The sequence below is a fragment of the Phyllosticta capitalensis genome, assembly GCF_038381095.1.
Source record: "Phyllosticta capitalensis strain CBS 128856 chromosome Unknown BKA78scaffold_3, whole genome shotgun sequence".
Taxonomy (NCBI): Eukaryota; Fungi; Ascomycota; class Dothideomycetes; order Botryosphaeriales; family Phyllostictaceae; genus Phyllosticta; species Phyllosticta capitalensis.
The window spans coordinates 183,401-201,330 of record NW_027117441.1 but is presented as its reverse complement, the minus strand read 5'-3'; the positions used below and the strand labels follow the sequence as shown (position 1 = coordinate 201,330).

Sequence of the window (17,930 nt, the reverse complement as noted above, 5' to 3'; positions counted from 1 at the left end):
CGGTGCGGATGCGTGTCTGTGGCTGGTGTGCCGAAAGCGTGCGGTGGTTGGTTGTTGTGTATGAGAGATGTACTGAAGAGAAATGAAAGACGTCGGGATGCAAAAGGAGAAGATGCGATGCAGAGTTGCAAGATTCAAGTGCCGCGCCGCACATTTGACAGCCGTCAAATCCTTTTGCTGCTGAATGTTCATGTTGCGACGCAATGCGGAGAGGCGAGCGAGGTGGTCTGTGGTCGGTGTCGGTCTGGCTCTGGCCGGCCCTGAACCAACCACCGCCTCCCGTCTCTCCCTCTCATCTCCAACTCTCTACTACGACACAACACGCACTCCAAAACCCAAAAGCCTCCGACGGCCAAAATAACTTTCGTTTCGCACCTCTTCTCGGACCTCGCAACGGCCCACCACCCACTCTCGCCGCAAGCCCGTGCCTGACGGAGCCCTCAAACCTTGGCGCTCATCCACTGCCATCCTTCCTCCTACCTGACCCTTACCCCCGGCCACTCCCTCGACGACTCCTCGCTCCCATACAACGACCAACCGTCTGCTCTCCTGACCTGCTGCGCGGCCCTGTTCCGAATTTCTTCACGCCCCAATCCGCCCCCTAAAGACCCCGCCGCCGCCTCCTGCCCTGCTCCTCTCTCCCGCCACGACTCTTCTCCCGTCGTCATGGAAAATGACTACACCACACACGTCGACGATGCCACCTCAGACATGGACATGCAGCTGAGCACCGAACACGACATTTCGCTGTCGCCAAAACGGTCCTCGGCTGCCCCGTCCCTCTTCAACACCTCGCCCACTTCGCGCTCCCGGAAACGAGGCGTCATGTCCCGTTCGCAGCCACGCCCAATACATACTCCCACGTCGCCCGTCTCCTCGACCCTCCCGCACAATCTCCTGCCTTCGGCACCGGCATCACCGCCCACGCCAGCCCCGAGTCCGACGCCGATGCAGCGCGCTCCGGACTGGAGCACTGCCGCCGAGCACGAGGATGCCCAGGTCAGGAGCATTCGGGCCCTCTTTAGCGACATGAATGATGCCGAGAAGCTGCGCTTGTTGGGCGAGCTGCTGAATATGTGCAACTCGCACCAGTTGAGCTTTGTTCACGATTTTGTCAGCCCGAGGCTGAAGAAGGACCCTTTTCAGGTCCTGCCCAATGAGCTCTGTCTTCGCGTATGCTGCAACCCCCTCCGTCGCGAACCCGCGCATACTGACCACATCTAGATATTGACCTTTGTCGACGATCCCACCACCCTCGCCCGCTCCTCGCAGGTTTCGCGGCGGTGGCATGAGCTCGTCAACGATGACATGGCGTGGAAGTCGCTGTGTGAGAAGCACGCTTACCGCCGACTCTCCGATGCTGACGACTCTGCCTTCCGCCCCGCACCCGCCAGCTCGCTGACTCCAGGCGGCTCTCCCATGCACTCGCACCAGTGGAGGTACGGGACGACGAGACCCTATATCGCACCGACCGCCGGCCCCTCGAGCGGCGCGGCAGACCTGCGCACACAGAGCTTGGATCGATTGGGGACAGCCAAAGCCACGAGGCGGAAAAACAAGGCGACAACATATAGGTCGCATTTCAAGCAACGCTACATGGTAGAGACGGCTTGGAGGTCCGGGGGGCGCTGCGACTCGCGGCAAATTACCCCGGACCAGGGTGTCGTGACAAGCCTCCACCTTACGGACAAGTACATTGTCGTGGCGCTTGACAATGCCAAGATTCACGTCTTTGACACGGATGGCCAACATCAAAAGACGTTGCAAGGACACGTCATGGGCGTGTGGGCCATGGTTCCCTGGGACGACATTCTCGTCAGCGGTGGATGTGATCGCGATGTTAGGGTGTGGAATATGGCGACAGGGTAAGTGTATGCGAATTGTTTCCAAAACCCAAAACTGACATGAGTAGTGCGGCTGTCCACACCCTGCGAGGGCACACGTCGACCGTTCGGTGCTTGAAAATGTCGGATGCAACCACCGCCATTTCGGGGTCGAGAGACACCACTCTGCGCATTTGGGACATTCAAAAGGGAATCTGCCGGCACGTGCTCGTAGGGCATCAGGCTAGCGTCCGCTGCCTCGAGATTCACGGAAATTTGGTTGTCTCGGGTAGCTACGACACGACGGCACGAATTTGGAGCATCTCGGAGGGCAGGTGCCTCAGAACACTTACTGGCCACTTTAGCCAGATTTACGCCATTGCGTTTGACGGGAAGAGAATAGCAACGGGAAGTTTGGACACCAGCGTGCGGATTTGGGATCCCAATGACGGGCGCTGTCTCGGACTGCTCCAGGGCCACACCTCGCTCGTCGGCCAGCTGCAGATGCGCGGAGACGTCTTGGTGACCGGAGGGTCGGACGGTTCAGTGCGCGTTTGGTCGCTCAATGAATACCAACCAATCCACCGCTTAGCCGCGCACGACAACAGCGTCACGAGCCTACAGTTTGACGACACTCGGATAGTATCTGGTGGCAGCGACGGTCGAGTCAAGGTCTGGAACCTGCGGACAGGCACTCTTGTTCGCGAGCTCAGCCAGCCAGCCGAGGCGGTCTGGCGCGTCGTGTTTGAGGAAGAAAAGGCGGTAGTAATGGCGAGCCGAGGCGGCAAGACCGTCATGGAGGTACGTTGATTCGAATGGTATTGCATTGAAGACGCTAACATATGGACAGGTCTGGAGCTTCTCGCCGCCCGACGAGGAAGAGGAAGGGTACAGGTCTAGCAGTCCCCTCAGCCTGCCCGAGTACGGCAACCAAGTGCCAGCAGCCGCAGCAAGCGAGCCTTCGGACGTTCCCATGGCCGACGCCGGCGTGGAAGCAGTCGACTAGCAAGCTCGACGTCGGATTTTGCGTTTCTTCTTCCCATGAGGTCCCGGCACAATAGAGGCGTAATCATACTCTCTCTCCTTCTCTCCTTGTTTTCCCCCCGGTGTCAACGGCGGGCGGTTGGGTTGGTCCCAATCTGGCATTTGCGGCGGAGTTTGTCGTCCCTTTTTTCCGTCCTCCCTCGAACTGCGGAGGACACGTCTTCAAAAAATCTTTGCGCGCGCGCACCGGAGCGTTACTTTTTTGGCTTCAACATGTGAGGCCCTTCCCCTTTTTCTTCCCTCAAGTTGGGCCTCACGCTGCTTCAATCTTCTTTTTCATCTTCGCCCCATCATGTTATCTGCCTGGTCTGGTCGGGTCTGGTCTGGTCTGGTCTAGTCGGTCACGCCGCCGCTTTTTGGGAGGGGAGCACCACCACTTTATGGAATGGGAATGATTTTTATACACACACACAGACACACTAGTCCATGGGAGCAGGATGCAAGAAGCAATGTTCATCGACTGTTGGCAGGCAGGGCTCAGACGAGCGGCCGGACATGGGTTTGAGTGGAGCACAGAATGGACTGTGGGAGGCAGGCGTTTCGTGTTTGACGATCCATGTAGCCTAGCAGCGCAGTGCTGCAATTGACGCTATTGCTGTTGCCCCGGCGTCGTCCTGTCTCTGTCGCTCTCCCTGCTGCACATGGGCACGGTGGGTCGGTCAGTCAGTCAGTCGCCGATTGCGCGCTTGCTTTTGCGCTTGCTCTAAGGCTAGAGACTGGACGATGTTGTTTTCAGAAACTCTTTTTTGTATTCGTGCGCTGTCGTGGGCGTGGATAGATGGATAAGGCAGGGACGCAGAGTGCGAGCTTCCCACGTAGGTACCATACAAGTGGGCGAATCGAAGCAAGGTTGTATTCAATCAATCAATTCCGCCAATACCGAACATGAGCTATTTTTTCCTACATCGTCTCTCTGTCTGCAATGTACCTGTCGTCGTAAGGTAAGGTACCGTCGAAGGTCGTCGTCGTTGTGATGGATTCCCCGAACGGGCCCCGAAGCGCGCCCAGACGCCGCTGCCGACGAGCCGGCGCTAAGCTTTTTCGGTTAGGTTGCCTGCTATCCGGCTGCCCCCGGCCCTGTCGACGTCATGCCTATGTGGGCGGGCATGCGACCAGCTTGACCTCACTTCATTGAGCTGAGCCATATAAAACTGGCCGCGCTGGATCTTTGTTTCTTATTTCGGTCCATTGCGTGCATCGACCTACACCGTACGGCTTTCGACCTACCTATCTCTTTGCTCTTCTTCTTCCTGCTCACGAAACAACGAAACAACTTGATTGATTGCTACGTGCTTTGTCTGATTGCGGCTTGCTTGCGCGGTCTCTGGGTTGTCCAGTCTTGACGCAAAGGAGCGACAGTATCTATCTGCGCTGTGAGATTTGAACAGTGGATTGACAAGATGGCGAGCAAAGACGGCGCTGGAGTGTTTTCGCCAAAGAAGAAGATTGAGCTCTTTTCCGGGACCTACTTTGCGGCGTGCACGCTGGGTGGTGTTGTCGGTACGTACCTATTTGTCTCTCCCCTCCACCACAACCACAACCACAACCACAACCATAACCATGACCAGCAACAACTAACAAACCCCCTCCCCAGCCTGCGGCCCCACCCACACTCTCGTCACGCCGCTCGACCTGATAAAATGCCAGCGCCAAATCTCGCCCACGCGCTACCCGTCCAACCTCGCCGCCTTCCGCACCATCCTGTCGCGCTCGGGCGTGCGCGGCGTCTTCCTCGGCTGGACGCCCACGTTCGTCGGCTACAGCTTCCAGGGCGCCGGCAAGTACGGCTTCTACGAAATCTTCAAGTACCAGTACGGCGAGAAGCTGTTCCCCGAGCTGAACAAGACGGTTGTGTATTTGGCGGCGAGTGCGTCGGCCGAGTTTTTGGCCGATGTCGCCCTGTGTCCGTGGGAGGCCGTCAAGGTGCGCATGCAGACGAGCGATCCGCCGTTTGCGAGGAATTTGAGGGAGGGTTGGGCGAAGGTTGTGAGCAAGGAGGGCGTTAAGGGGTTGTATGCTGGATTGGCGCCGCTGTGGGGGTGAGTATCCCTCCCTATCCCTCCCTCCCTTCCAATCCTCCTTACTCTCTCCAAACCTCTTGCCATGCTTGCCAGTCTGCTGACGCGCGCAGCCGCCAAATCCCCTACACCATGTGCAAATTCGCCACGTTCGAAAAGGCCGTCGAGGCCATCTACGCCTACCTGGGCAAGCCCAAGGACAGCTACAACGCGCTGCAGCAGACGGGCGTCAGCTTCGCGGGCGGCTACATTGCCGGCGTCGCCTGCGCCGTCATCTCGCACCCCGCCGACGTCATGGTCAGCAAGCTGAACGCCGAGAAGGGCGACGGCGAGGGCGCTGTCAAGGCCATGGGAAGGGTCTATCGCCAGATTGGCTTTGTCGGCCTGTGGAATGGTCTGCCCATGCGCATTGCCATGATTGGTACTTTGACGGTAAGAGAGTTTTGTCTGTTTGGTTGGGAGAACGGCTGGCTGATAGGATTACGAACAGGCCTTCCAGTGGTTCATCTACGACAGCTACAAGTCGGCTCTCGGCATGCCCACGACCGGCGGTCACTGAACGACAAACACCTGAGACTTGCTCCTCGTCCCCTTGAAACCTCCCCCTGACCTTTCTTCACCTCTCCGAGCCCTGCCACACTTCTGATTTTCCTTTTCCTCATCTTTCCTCGGTCTTCTCCTTGAAGTCTCCGTTTTCGTCTTCAGCAGGGCGCGGCGTTGTGGCGTTGATTGGCATTGATAAGAGCGTGGATATTCTCGTTTTGGACCTGTCGGTATTCCTATTCAATTCTATTCTGTTCACGGATTCCTTGATCCTTTTGTGCCCTGGTACTCTGGTGGTGAAGCCAAGAGGTAGAAGGACGGCCATGTCGTTTGAGAGTCTTTGGCTGGGGCCATGATGGATGTCGTTCCTCTAAGATGAAGTCGCCGAAGAACAGTGGGCATCGCCAAGCGGCAGCATGGGGGTATAGATAGTGCTAATGGAGCACAGATATAATATGTGAGCCTCATGGACATTGATTCAATCCCAGCGTTGAAAAAAATGCACAGCAAAAATGCATTGAAGTCGCGAGAATCGGGCTGACTTTGTGGTAGGAAGTATATTTTCACCATCGAGGTGGCGCGTCAACTTCGATGGGTAGGTGTGCCAAGTGCCTCTTTGATGTTCACCCGCTTTACTTACTAACCGCAGCTGCCTCCATGTATCCAAATTCCGGAAGTGGAGCTCCCCGCCGACGCCCCAGGCAGGACGCCCCTAGGCATTGAGGGAAGCCCCATTGCTTTGCTTCCGCCTCTGCTTTCCATGGCACTTGCCAAAATGCACCCAACGAAACAGCGACGGGCGCCCTCGCTCGTCCCATATATCCGGCTCCCTCCCTCGCCCCATCATCTCTGTTCCATCTCCGTTCTCCTACCTCATCTCCACCTCACCTCTGTTCCCCAGCTCCTCATCTCTTTGCTCTAACTTCCAACATCTCCACCGATCCATCACCCTCCACGACTTCAGCGACAAGCTCCTGAGAAAGAGAGGGATGCCTGGAAAGACACAGTAGACAATATTGCCGCCTTTGGACCTCGCAGAACCGGACCAAATCTCCTGGTCGACAAGACTGGCGCACTGCCGCATCTGTGAGTTCAACACGTTTCTCTCTTGGACCTATACTAATAGCATGAAGACTTTATCCTGACACCGAAGCCCATGTCCCCGCCTCCATCGAAGAAAGCATCAGCCTGCATGACGACCCAACCGCGCCGCGCTGGGCCGGCTGACTGGCGAAGTTGTCAAGACGGTGCGCAGCGGCATCCACACGGGCTTCCTCGACAGCCCATCATGGAGCGGCCTCTGTTTGCACAGGGCTTCGACATTGCAGAGCAAGGCACGACCTGCAAGAGCCAATATAATGGTTGCCCCGAGCCATAGACAACAACTCGATCCTGATGGGCTTCAAGTGGAAGAACTACGATTGCGCAGCGGTGTCCACACGGGCTTCCTCGATAGCCCATCATGGAGCGCCCCCTGTTTTCGCAAGGTTTCGACATCGAAGAACAAGGCACGACCTGCGAGAGCCAATACAATTGTTGTTCCGAGCCATGGACAACAACTCGATCCTGATGGGCTTCAGGTGGAAGAACAGCGATCAGCCCACCTCAGATACCTACCGGTGGCTACAAGACCCAGCACTTCCACTTTCCTACGAGATCGCAGCCGGGCGAGCTGCAGTCGGCGAGAAGGAGCGGAATGCGCTTTACAAGCAATACGAAAGGGCTGTGCAAATCACCTCCACGTGCTTACGAGATCGGACGCTTCCTTTATTCTACCAATGGGCCTTCGAAATGTACCTTTGCATGCTTGCCTTTCATCTCCCTGGATGCTGAGAGATGATGAGCATCTCTCTCGCCCCATCATTTCTGTTCTCCTCCCTCATCTCCACCTCACCTCTGTTCCCCAGCTCGTCATCTCTTCGCCCCAACGTCCAACATCTCCAGCTGTCGACGCATCCGACCTCGGGGCCAGCAATGCCACACTTCTTGCGCGTGCCACTCAGGTGAGCAGTCAGGCGGTGCTGCGTTTGTTTGGTCAGGCTAACGCGACTTTTTAGGGCTCTGCTCAACTGCACCGTCACGAATCCATTCCCCATCATGGACTATCCAGAAGTCCCCCAAACCGATTTCGACCTCCAATGCCACTTGGTGAGCAGTCTGGAGGCAGTCATCGAGCGAAAGGTGGACCTTCTAGTAAGACACTTTGCCCAAATAGTGGGCTCTTGCTGACAGACAGGTGGATCAAGCCGCGAAAGATAGGGTCTACTACAGAATGATTTACAAGCGCGAAGACTTTCAGAAGCTTCAAAATTACCTTAACACAGACAATGAGCTTTGTCTAATGCTGGGGCTTTCAATTGAAACACACCGGGCCATGCAACCACAAGCAATCGACCTCCCAAGCCGCGTTGAAAACATATGATTTCACGTGCCCAACACAGAAGAGCAATGGAAGGGTAGCAAAGACAACTCAGCGACACTACAGAAGGTGCGGGCGGGGCCTCCGGGGAAGATATGGGCTTTGGGGTGCAGTGACGGCTTACCCTCTTTGCCTCTTGTTGCTCTTCGCTCTTCGCTCCTTGCACCAACATCGATTCATCATCTCCCGCAAGGCAATATGGAGCGCCCTTCCTAGCCCTCAGTATTGCGAACTCAGGAAGTCTATGTCGATTCAGCACGGCTTTAGTCAATGAAAATTTGTGTTCAGTCACCAAGCCATTTTATTGTGACGGATTGAAAAAGAGTGCCATTCTTCGTGGGTCACACATTACGCAAGCGGTTGATATCCCATTGCAGCCATGATTCCAGCGAGCAAATTCTCTCTATCTTCTGCGTCCTAGGAGCTCGAATGCTCCACGGCTCCCTCACTTCTGCCTTAGCCGCCCTGAAAGCCGTCGATTCTGAGGGCCCGGAAAACCTGATGGCGAAAGTTGGCCATATCTGTCGCCTTTACATCGACGTTTTGCTCCACCACTTTTGACAACGCAAACAGAACTTTACCCGGTCCATTCTGCCCTATTGCGGGTCTCATCTGCGCTGCATCTCAGCGATCATATCGCTCTCCTCAAGGCCCACTGGTCTTGCATTCAACCCGCCGGTCATAGCAACTTGCGGCGACGGAAAGAGGTGCTCCTCGATGATGTTTACAACAAGCATGTCGAGTTCGTTGATGGTGTCTGCATCCTGCGGCGAGTTTGCAGTGTTGTCGAACCCAGCCTTGAACCAGGAAGGATCGTCGATGAAGGCGATCGTTTGGGCCATCTTGACGATGGTTGACTTTCGCATCAAGGGAGCCGGAAGGCCCCATCTTTCCTCCTCCATCATCTCTTGTATGATGATGGAGCTTCTTGGATAGTCATCCGAGTCCTGATACCGCTCGTCTTTCAAGAAGTTCAGGAGGAGGTGGAAGTAGGCGTAGCGTCGATCCGGCCGAGCTGGTAGATCTGGAGTACCGAATTCTTTGAGGAAGAGAATGGGACCCTCCTCGCGTGTCAGACCATCTTCTTCGAATGCTGTGCTCAAGTTCTTGTACATCCACTGCTCAACCGATGAAGATGGTGCGTGCAAGCGCTCATACTCGTCTATATCCCATACTTTCCACTTGTCCTGACTGGCGATGGCTGGAGCGAGCAGGCCTGCGCCGACTTCGATTTTGAGGCCTGGAACTGCATTTCGTGCGCTCCGGATATGCGTGGTCCTTTCCCCGAAGAGGTGCTGCGCGTGCTGCTCCGAGAGGCAGGTTGGGACCAGGTGCCTGACAGAGGTATCCTCGAGCTTTGTAACATCCTTTCCATTATCCGACCAGCCTGGTGCTCCTTCGTTTCGGTCGAACTCTGCGGTACGGTAGAGTGGGATGCGTTGATCGGTGTAGGTCCAATCCTCTGGCGCAACGTTTTGCTTGTCGCGAAAGGCAGAGACGAAATCCTCTTCAAGTGGGCCAGCGCGAAGCCTAAGGACGAGAATGTCGGCACGAGTTCCGCCAATCTCGTTGTGGATGCGATCCCTCCCCCACACGTAGTACCTCCAGAACTTGCGGGAGGGTAGTATCAAGCGACCGTCGGCATAATCTTTGACCATTCTGTTGAGAAGCTTCCGGAAGTACGCAATGTCGGCCTCCAATGCGTCCAGCAGTGCGCGAGTTTGTCGTTGATACTCGGCCGACAAGAGCTGCTCCCATCGATCTTGGCTCATCCCCTCTCGACGGAGCGCTGACGTACTGCGCATGTCGATGAGGGTTGCTTTTCTGGCAGACATCGCATCCCGAAGACTTTGAAGTTCTGGGCAAGTGACGCAAAGCTGGTCCTTCATGGAGTCCGGGATATCTCGGTCGCTGATGTCTTCGTAGATGCAACGCGGATGCTTGTTTCCCTGTTCCCAGTCGTCATCTGGATCGTACTCGTACACGTCGGAGTCGGAGTCGGAGTCGGAGTAGAGCTCGGAGTCGTTGTTGTCGTCATCATCTTCATCCTCCTCTTCGTCTTCCTCTTCATCATCCTCATCTGGTTCCTCTTCTTCCTCCTGGAACTCACGCGGCTCGGTGATCGCGGTCGTCTCTGATGCCGTACTACTGTTGCTTGAGGCATTGCTCGATGCCTCATTTGAAATTGGAGCGAGAGCTGCTCCGGATTCTTCGATGAGAACTTGGGCGCTCGTTTCGTTTTCTGTGCTTTGATCCATGTTGCTCTCAGCGTTGATTGTTGTCAGTAGACTGTGTGGATCCACTTTGCAGGAGTTTCGGTCAACTTAGTTTTGCGTTGTGTGAAAAGTGGGATTTTCCTTGAACTTAGTTTTGTGTCGTGCAGAACAGTGCTAATCTTGGGGGGGGAAAATCATTCTACGCGGGCGAGGTCAGTCTTTTGTAGCACGCACGCACGTCTGTTTCCTCACCTTGCACCGTCGGTACTGTGGTACCGCGGCAACCCCCATCATTTTGGTTTCGACCAGCGCACAAACGACAATCTCTTCTGAGTCACTAGACTCCCGCAACCATGGTTTCCTTTAGCCACCAAACAAAAAATTTATCAACGCTTGAGATACGACGCTACGCTGCTGGAGTGTGGCTTGATGAAGACCCGCCCGTTCCAACGTTCCAACCCACGTCTCCGACGACGAGAAAAACAAGAGAACCGTTTCAGTCTCCTCTCACCGATTCTGACTCCCACTTTGACTCCGATTCTGGTAACCAAGATATGCCTCATACAACCGCTGCCAATGAGGAGCCGCCCGTCTCAGGCTCGTCCGGAACCGACAATGCGCTTGATCGCCCCTAGATCACATTCAGGGAGCTTTCGAGGCCCTGTGGTATTCAAGACTAGAGCTTGCCAAGTCTTTTTCTTGGAGTCACAGGGAGCATTCGACTACCAATACTCTGAATCGGGCCCCCAACAGACGTGCTGTGGATCCCTCCTCCGCTGCATCACAGCAATAATGTCGGTCTCGTACAACCTGAGCCTTTCCAGCTCCTCCTGCTCAATCCAGACGCTGGGCGAAGCAAAGTACAATTCCTCGACAATATTTGCGATGAGCCTGTCTTTTTCGTCGTCGTCATCTTCATCGTCGTCGGCAATCTCCGCCTGTCCTACGCTGCTTTCCCAGAAGCGCGAAAACTCGTTGGGGTCTACGTGGCCAATCATTGAAGCCAACTTCACCATGGTCGATTTTCGCATACAGGGAGCAGTCGACCGACGCCATCGCGAGTCGGCCAGCCACTCTTGCTCCGCGACGTACTCTGCCCACGAAGTGGACCCCTCTAAGCGCATGGAAACAAAAGAGGCCAGCAGCGCTCGAAAGTAGGCGAAGGCTTGGTTCGGTGGCTTCAGAGCACCCCTTTCTGTCGAAAACTTGTACACGCTTAGTGGCCACCGCTCACCGGCGTCGAACTGCAGCCGGTGGAAGAAGTCCACACAGAGCCATTGCTCCGATCCTGGTGGAAGTGGGCGCTTCTCGATATGCTTCGAGTCCTCGAGTGTAAATCCCGTGTCGTGATCGAGTACTGGTACCAATGCCTTGGTGCTTCGAAGATACAAACCTGGAATCATGTTGGCTGGGTCATCGATGCCAGCAGTCGTCTCGTTTGCTCCGAATATATATGTCAGATATTTGGAAAGACACCGCGGGACCAGGTGCTTGTATCGGCAAACATCCTTGGTTCGTTTTCGAGAAACTCGTGAACGATGCAGCAGTTGACGGAGCTGCTCTTTTTTGTCCACGCGTATCATGGCTTCCAGTACATAGGACTGATGAGAAGATAATCCTTTAGAATCCGGCGTTCGATATAGCGCAATCAGGCGGTCAGCGTATCCCCAATCTTCTTCTGTGATCCTTCTACTGTCGCGAAAAGCGTCCAGAAATTTGCCCATTAGCCCGCCACCACGCAAGTGATGGACCAGGATGTTGGCGCGTGTGTCGCCGATCTCCTTGGATATACGCTTCTCCTCCTTCTGGAAGATCCCCGTTTCCACCAAGTCCTCCATCTCATCCGAGTTCTTGATCCCAGCCATCTCTTGGAGGATCTCCCGGAAGTACGCAACGTCCGCCTCCATGGCTTGCAGAGCTGCACGTGTGAGCCGCCGGTACTCCGTGATGAGGAGCTCCTCCCACCGTTCCTGGGAAACTCTTTGGCGGTGACGAAGAGGCGAAGACTTGCGCATCTCGTGAACGGCGGAGACTTTAAACATGGCATCCGAGAGAAGACTCCTTAGCCTTAGAGTGAGGCCCGGTAGCAGGCACTTGATTTGGGTGCGAAGGTCGCGCGATGAGATGTTCTCATAGAGGCAGCGCGGATGCCTCCTGCTCTTTAGTTCTTGCCGTCTTCGTTCGTACTTTTCTGTGAATGACGAGTTGATACTACTGTCTGACGAGGATTCATCGTCGTTGTCGTTGTCAGCAGATGAAGATTGTGAAGACGATTCGTCTGTAATTAATGATGGATCCTCGCGTGGTGGATTTTCCGCTATTTGAGTTGACGACTTGTCGGAGAAATCACTAAGAGAATCACTAGAATCGTCGGTATCCATTAGATAGTTCAGTCGCTAGGAGTCAGATGGTGTAGGAAGGACGAATGCGACAGGCCTGCTTGCGAAAATGTCTTGGAATGGGCCACTTGCTAGCAGCCTTTCTTCCTTTTAAATCGCTCAAAATCACTGTCGATGACTCACCTCTCAACAACTTCTGTCAACCTTGGTTTGGTGTTCCTACCTTTTGCAGTGCAAAAGTCCTGCGAGACCTTACTTCATTGATCGAAATGCGACCATGCTTGAGGCAGTATTTACAGTCAAACTGAGTGGGCTACATTCATCATACCCAACCCACTGCATGCATAGAAAGAGCGATAATTGTAAATTGTTCTGTTGCCGGAGATGGCGCGCTGTCAGTTGCAGAGGGCGGCGGCGAGGTCCTTGACCCGTCGCTGAATATCCTCCAACATTTTCGTCGTTTGCTCCAAAGTCCACCAGGCCTTTGCTTTGCTGAGTTTGGAACCAAGAATCAATGCGTCTAGGTCGCTGATTTGTCCATACGCCCCAGTCGGAGTGCATGCCGTCTGAATCTTGCGCGTAATCTTGACTTCGGTTTCCAGCGCGTCTCATCCACTTGGCCAGCCGTTGCTAGCCACACGTTCAGCTCTACGACGGAAGAAAACGTCAAGGCGTACAGACCGAAGCGGCAGTGGAGCAGCCCACGGGCGATCTTTCATGCCCGGTCTGGGAAAATAACCGAGCGAACGCTGCTAATGCCCCTCGCTCTTTCGCTGTGACCGCTTTGAAGGCTCGCCCGCGCACCAAGCAGCCAGGCCAAAATCGCCATCGCTGATTCCACCAAACGTTTCGAACAGATATTGCCATCTTCGTCGACAGAAAACTTGGCTTGGCGTTCTAGTTACTAGAGTCCCAGTGCCTGCACACTGCGGTCAAACGACGTCAACTTTCTTGTGTCGCATCTTTCAAATTGGGTGGCTTCCGGTCAGTCTTTCTTTCCTAATAGGCATCGAAGTGAAGGAATTATCTGCTGACCCAGTGGATGCATGCAGTCTGAATTCTCTTCCGGCCATGGAATGTGTCTTTCATGTTACCTCGAGTGGGGGAAAATCAACCAGTCGCTCAACAAGGTTGTCGACAAGTCGCGGGATGGGCAGATAGCCAAGCACACAAAGTTGTACAACTCCGGCGAGCAACAGAATCAATGGCGCTTCAAATATCAGACAAGACACACATTGGCCGTCGCTCGCGGCGAGGCACGTTAGGGCAAGCAGAATCAGGTATCATTCTGTTGAGAAGTGCAGCGAACCGTCCTCCTGTCGGTGGGCGCGCCCTGCACAATGCCGGGCGTGCGTTTGATCCAGCCGGTCAGGAAATGCAGATTGGGCAAGCAGCCGACGAGAAAAGCTCTGTGGATGGCGGAGAAATCATCTCACTACTGAGTCCGCCAAATGGAGAGGGTTCAGGGTGACGGCTGACTACGTGGGGCCCCATGGAGACGACGCGCCTGCATGTAGCACGAGCCGCTCTCTTGACGCGTTTCATTTCTGCAAGACGCAACGAATCGAGCGAGGTAAGCAAGCAAGATACTCCTGGAAACCGCTCACGCGTGTCATTATGTCATAGCACCCCTCTCGCGAAAAGAATTCTCAGCAGGCGAGGCAATCAGTGTTAACCAACTTTGTCTTTGTAATGTCGGCCTCTGTTAATTTTCACGTTGCCTTGGTGGCCGCGCAATGTCCCGAGAAATACACAGCCAGCACTTTGTTGAGCCGGCACTGGAGCTCCAAAGCGATAGAGAGATGTTAGCGTATCAGAGTCTGCCTTCTCGTAGAACGAACTCTACAGCTTTGAAAGGCAGTATGACGATTTGGGAAATTTCAAGCGGTTTAGCGGCAGTGTGAGGCCAAACCAAACAGAATAATTTCGCCACGATGCAAGCAAGCGTTATTGACGGAAAATGTGACTCAAACGCAGCGGACAAGTGCAGCAAACGATTCTTGTTCGGGCTGTGTATGATGGATGGCGAAAAAGATCGCCGGCTGCGAGACTCCCTGTCGCTGAGACAGCGTGGAAATGAGGAGTGATCAAGCTCCCGGTGTCTTGAAGAAAGAGAGTATTTTCCCTCTTGATGGATGGGCATCAGGAGCATTCAAGCGCTTGCGCTTGAGCATGTGACAATTCGGCAGGCACAGGTTGGGTTCCTTTCATCACCCGTGGTACCGACGCTTGAATAGATCTGCGTGGTAGATCTGTGTGGACACAGCAGGCCCTGGAGATATCAGGAAGCAGCCAGCATCGCTTTCTTAGTCTTGTGCAGAAGCGATAAGACATTCTCTTGGCTGGATAGTTGAAAATGAATGGTGAAGTTTTAAATTGCAGAATAAGCAGCATTTACAAGGTATGGCGGTAAAGGCTTGCCAAAAATATGCACTCCTAATGAACTCGTGAAAGGAAAAGCCCGAAGCTGTAATGTCTGTGGATCAAGATTTCGCCACCCCTCCTCTCCTGATTTTCCCAATTGCTCCATCCGATGATGTTTTGGTCTGTACATACCCGTTTCCTCTGTTTGACTAAAAGCCTGCTTGCGCTGCTAGCCGCGAAGTCCTGTTATCGTATCCGCATGTTGCCGTCATCCAGCTTCCGAAAGTCTTAGTCCCGCGCGGCAATCTTTCCTTGTGGCTCACTCACCTCGCTCAAAGTCTTCTGGCTCCTTTTTTGCTGGCCAGTTCGAAGCTATTTAGACTGCACCCATTCCTTGGACACGTTGTCCTTCTCTAAGACTCTTCTTCTTTCACCAACCTAGGGGAAAGGTCTTCCTTTACCTGATTGCTCTACAGCCTCTTTGCAAGATCTCTCGTCAAAGTTTGGTCAACTCTTAGAGTGCCTTCTCGCTCTTGCACTTCCTTCTTGCTCTTGGAGTTGCTTCCCGCTCTTGGGGTTTCTTCTTGCTCTTGGTCTCGCTCTTGGAGTTGCTTCTCGCTTTTGCACTTCCTTCTTGCTCTTGGAGTTGCTTCTCGCTTTTGGAGTTCCTTCTCGCTCTTGGAGTTCCTTCTCGCTTTTGCACTTCCTTCTTGCCCTTCGAGTTGCTTCTCGCTCTTAGAGATCCTGCTCGTCCCTGCAAGACATAGGGCCATCTTTGCATCTCCAGATTGCAAACCTTGACAAGATCTGGTATGTAACAGCCATCATTCACTAGTCACCTAGTTATGTCTTCGCCATCTTTTTCTTCCTCCAGCTGACGTCTCCGATTCAGGCCTACACAGCCTCTCTCTGCGTAGTTTCCTCTGGCAATCGCTGCAAAGTACGCCCTACGTCATCATTGGACTAGGTAAGTCATATCTGTCATTTTCATTCCTCCAGTTCTCCAATCCTATAGTTATCCGATTTGCTAGTTATCCGGCTCTCCGGTTCTCTAGTTGCTCAGCCTCTTCTGTGCAAAAGGCCTTTGCCTTATCATTCCTGTGTATTTAGCTAATCCTGATTCTCCAGATAGTCTTTTTCTTTGCTTCATTCGACTTTACGCGCGGAGCAACAGAATGCCAAGGGACAAGAAAAAGATGAAGGGTGGAGGCGAGACGCCCCCTCCGCCATCTCAGGAACAGCCAGCCAAACCTGCCAAACAACGAATCGCGGAGATGCCGAGAGATCCCGAACCTCCCCAAGATTAGCACCGCGAAAAGCGCCGCATGCCATCGGGCCTTGGCTTAGGTCAGCCCCTTGAGAAGAAGTACAAGCCAGCTATCCGAGCGGCGATGTCAGCAGAGCACCGAAAGGTTCTGGACGCATGCGAAGAGCGCATCAATGCAAGGAAGCAGGCGTATATCGAAATTCTGGTAGCCTCAAGGGGCGCTCCAATGGATGAGGACGAGCGTGAAGAACACCTCCTTCGCATGGTGGAGGATAAAATTGGCATTCTAGGCAATGATCTAGAATTCCTGCGGAATTATCTGCAGTTCCTCAAGGATGAGATTGACGACGAGAAGGCGTTGGTCGGCATTTCACCAAAAATGGTCCAGGACGAGATTCGAGCAGTCAACAAAGCAATCTTCCATCAGCTCCGAGATGGTTACGTCTACCAGGCTACCGCAAGAAGCGAGATCGGCCAATGGAGGCAATCGCGAAGTCTGCAAAACCGCACGGAAAACGACTTCACCAGCTACGTGGACCACATGGTCTCAAAGGAGAAGGTGCCTTGGGGAGCTACTGTGGGCAAGAAGGACAAGCAATGGATCGAAAAACAGCGCCCACTGTGGCGCAACAAGCTGTTGGAGCGCTACGACGCAGAGAAAGAGATAGAGAAAGAGAGCGAGAAAGAGAAAGGGAAAGGGAAAGGGAAAGATAAAGAGAAAGGGAAAGGGAAAGGGAAAGATAAAGAGAAAGAGAGAGGGAAAGAGAAGCAGGTGTGGTGCGCTATCGCACGGAAGTGGTTCCCGAGCGAGCAAGTCAAGGCTGCCCATTTTGCACCGACGAACAACAACGAGGAAGAGCTGCAGCACGCATTCGGCGATGCGGAGCCCAACTCCAACCACCAATTCAACGAGAGAAACGGTATTCTGATCCACAGAATGTTTGAGAACCTCCTGGACGGCGGAGCCATTGTTCTGTTGCCTGCCTTCCCCGACGACCGCGACCCAGTAGGCGAGGATGAATGGGTACCGAAGGAGGACAGATGGAAAGTCGCAGTTCTTTGGGGCGGCTACCAAAAAGTCCAAACGCTTCGTGACGCGTACGGAGACGTCTTCAAGGACTTTCCTGTGGCGAATCTGCATGGAAGGTTGTTGGGGTTCCGTACGAAAAACCGTCCTGGAAGGAGATACGTATGGTTTCGGTTTGCGATGAATATTCTGCGCAGAGAGAATTTCAGGATTCCAAATTACGAGGAAGACGTCAAGTACTATGGTCAGTATTGGGGAACTCCAGGCAAGCACATGCGCAAATCCACACTGAAGAAGATGGCTCATTGCCTCGCACACACCGATCGGGTGGGAGCGCTGGCCGAATTCACGGCGGAGGACGTTCCTCCTGATAAAGAAGACGAAAAGAAGAACGACGAGAAGAAGAACGAACGCCTCTGCAATGAAGAAGCCTTCTCAATGCATGCGGGCACCTTGATTGATCTGGGCAAAGATCCTCCACCTCCAGAAGACTGGATTCAAGGTCACAAATACAGTCCAGCCAAGAGCGCCGGGAAAGGGGGAAAGTAGTCGTGAAGAGTGGTCTCATTCCTTTTGCTCTCCTCGTCTGTTCCCTTTTGCTGGTTTCCATTTTACTGTTGCCTCTCTCTGGCTGGTCGCTGTTTCTGTTGCTGTCACGGCTGTCGAATGACTCTCCGTCTTCTTGATCAAAGTCAAAAGCCTCACAATCTCCACTCTTCCCCTCAAAATCCAAAAAAAAAAAAAGAAAAGAAAGAAAGAAAGAAACACAAAGAAAAAAGACAGCCATCCGCAGGTCATGCCCTCTTTCTATTTGTTCGACTCATTTCGTTTTGATGAATTTCCTTTCACGGTCAAAGCGAAAGCAAGAAA

General features: G+C 53.8%; 7 protein-coding genes across 7 annotated transcripts; 4 read left to right on the top strand and 3 right to left on the bottom strand.

Moving 5' to 3' along the window:
* Positions 1-567: 567 nt before the first annotated feature.
* Positions 568-2,996, top strand: BKA78DRAFT_92078 (F-box/WD repeat-containing protein pof1). The gene is made up of 4 exons (XM_066893970.1): positions 568-1,173; positions 1,225-1,865; positions 1,913-2,624; positions 2,674-2,996. Exons 1-4 carry the CDS (start codon positions 667-669, stop codon positions 2,827-2,829), a joined length of 2,016 nt encoding a protein of 671 aa, XP_066746111.1. The 5' UTR covers positions 568-666; the 3' UTR covers positions 2,830-2,996.
* A 1,016-nt stretch (positions 2,997-4,012) lies between these two features.
* Positions 4,013-5,928, top strand: BKA78DRAFT_307939 (mitochondrial carrier domain-containing protein). The gene is made up of 4 exons (XM_066887905.1): positions 4,013-4,367; positions 4,462-4,906; positions 4,999-5,317; positions 5,376-5,928. Exons 1-4 carry the CDS (start codon positions 4,268-4,270, stop codon positions 5,442-5,444), a joined length of 933 nt encoding a protein of 310 aa, XP_066746110.1. The 5' UTR covers positions 4,013-4,267; the 3' UTR covers positions 5,445-5,928.
* A 547-nt stretch (positions 5,929-6,475) lies between these two features.
* On the top strand, positions 6,476-8,135 carry BKA78DRAFT_307935 (uncharacterized protein). The gene is made up of 4 exons (XM_066887904.1): positions 6,476-6,514; positions 6,562-7,431; positions 7,486-7,621; positions 7,665-8,135. The coding sequence occupies exons 2-4, from the start codon at positions 6,787-6,789 to the stop codon at positions 7,685-7,687; spliced, it is 804 nt and encodes a 267-aa protein (XP_066746109.1). The 5' UTR covers positions 6,476-6,514; positions 6,562-6,786; the 3' UTR covers positions 7,688-8,135.
* Positions 8,136-8,431: 296 nt separating this feature from the next.
* BKA78DRAFT_366151 (uncharacterized protein) lies at positions 8,432-10,412 on the bottom strand. The gene has a single exon (XM_066892571.1). The coding sequence runs from the start codon at positions 10,103-10,105 to the stop codon at positions 8,456-8,458; it is 1,650 nt and encodes a 549-aa protein (XP_066746108.1). The 5' UTR covers positions 10,106-10,412; the 3' UTR covers positions 8,432-8,455.
* A 373-nt stretch (positions 10,413-10,785) lies between these two features.
* BKA78DRAFT_341664 (uncharacterized protein) lies at positions 10,786-12,444 on the bottom strand (the record flags this gene model as incomplete). The annotated part of the gene is made up of 1 exon (XM_066890359.1): positions 10,786-12,444. One exon carries the CDS (start codon positions 12,442-12,444, stop codon positions 10,786-10,788), a length of 1,659 nt encoding a protein of 552 aa, XP_066746107.1.
* Positions 12,445-15,236: 2,792 nt separating this feature from the next.
* Positions 15,237-15,539, bottom strand: BKA78DRAFT_293305 (uncharacterized protein; the record flags this gene model as incomplete). The annotated part of the gene is made up of 1 exon (XM_066886195.1): positions 15,237-15,539. One exon carries the CDS (start codon positions 15,537-15,539, stop codon positions 15,237-15,239), a length of 303 nt encoding a protein of 100 aa, XP_066746106.1.
* Positions 15,540-16,091: 552 nt separating this feature from the next.
* Positions 16,092-17,782, top strand: BKA78DRAFT_366146 (uncharacterized protein; the record flags this gene model as incomplete). Its single annotated transcript, XM_066892570.1, has 1 exon — positions 16,092-17,782. The coding sequence occupies one exon, from the start codon at positions 16,092-16,094 to the stop codon at positions 17,607-17,609; it is 1,518 nt and encodes a 505-aa protein (XP_066746105.1). The 3' UTR covers positions 17,610-17,782.
* Positions 17,783-17,930: the final 148 nt, after the last annotated feature.

What these genes read in the sequence shown, in the direction of transcription:
- BKA78DRAFT_307939 (XM_066887905.1), top strand. Translation starts at nt 4,268, where the DNA reads ATGGCGAGCAAAGACGGCGCTGGAGTGTTTTCGCCAAAGAAGAAGATT. An exon ending in CACGCTGGGTGGTGTTGTCG is followed by an intron (nt 4,368 to 4,461) that starts GTACGTACCTAT and finishes CCCCCTCCCCAG; the next exon opens with CCTGCGGCCCCACCCACACT. An exon ending in CCATGATTGGTACTTTGACG is followed by an intron (nt 5,318 to 5,375) that starts GTAAGAGAGTTT and finishes GATTACGAACAG; the next exon opens with GCCTTCCAGTGGTTCATCTA.
- BKA78DRAFT_92078 (XM_066893970.1), top strand. Translation starts at nt 667, where the DNA reads ATGGAAAATGACTACACCACACACGTCGACGATGCCACCTCAGACATG. An exon ending in CCAATGAGCTCTGTCTTCGC is followed by an intron (nt 1,174 to 1,224) that starts GTATGCTGCAAC and finishes GACCACATCTAG; the next exon opens with ATATTGACCTTTGTCGACGA. An exon ending in GTGTGGAATATGGCGACAGG is followed by an intron (nt 1,866 to 1,912) that starts GTAAGTGTATGC and finishes TGACATGAGTAG; the next exon opens with TGCGGCTGTCCACACCCTGC.
- BKA78DRAFT_366151 (XM_066892571.1), bottom strand. Translation starts at nt 10,105, where the DNA reads ATGGATCAAAGCACAGAAAACGAAACGAGCGCCCAAGTTCTCATCGAA.
- BKA78DRAFT_307935 (XM_066887904.1), top strand. Translation starts at nt 6,787, where the DNA reads ATGGTTGCCCCGAGCCATAGACAACAACTCGATCCTGATGGGCTTCAA. An exon ending in TTCTTGCGCGTGCCACTCAG is followed by an intron (nt 7,432 to 7,485) that starts GTGAGCAGTCAG and finishes GCGACTTTTTAG; the next exon opens with GGCTCTGCTCAACTGCACCG. An exon ending in AGCGAAAGGTGGACCTTCTA is followed by an intron (nt 7,622 to 7,664) that starts GTAAGACACTTT and finishes GCTGACAGACAG; the next exon opens with GTGGATCAAGCCGCGAAAGA.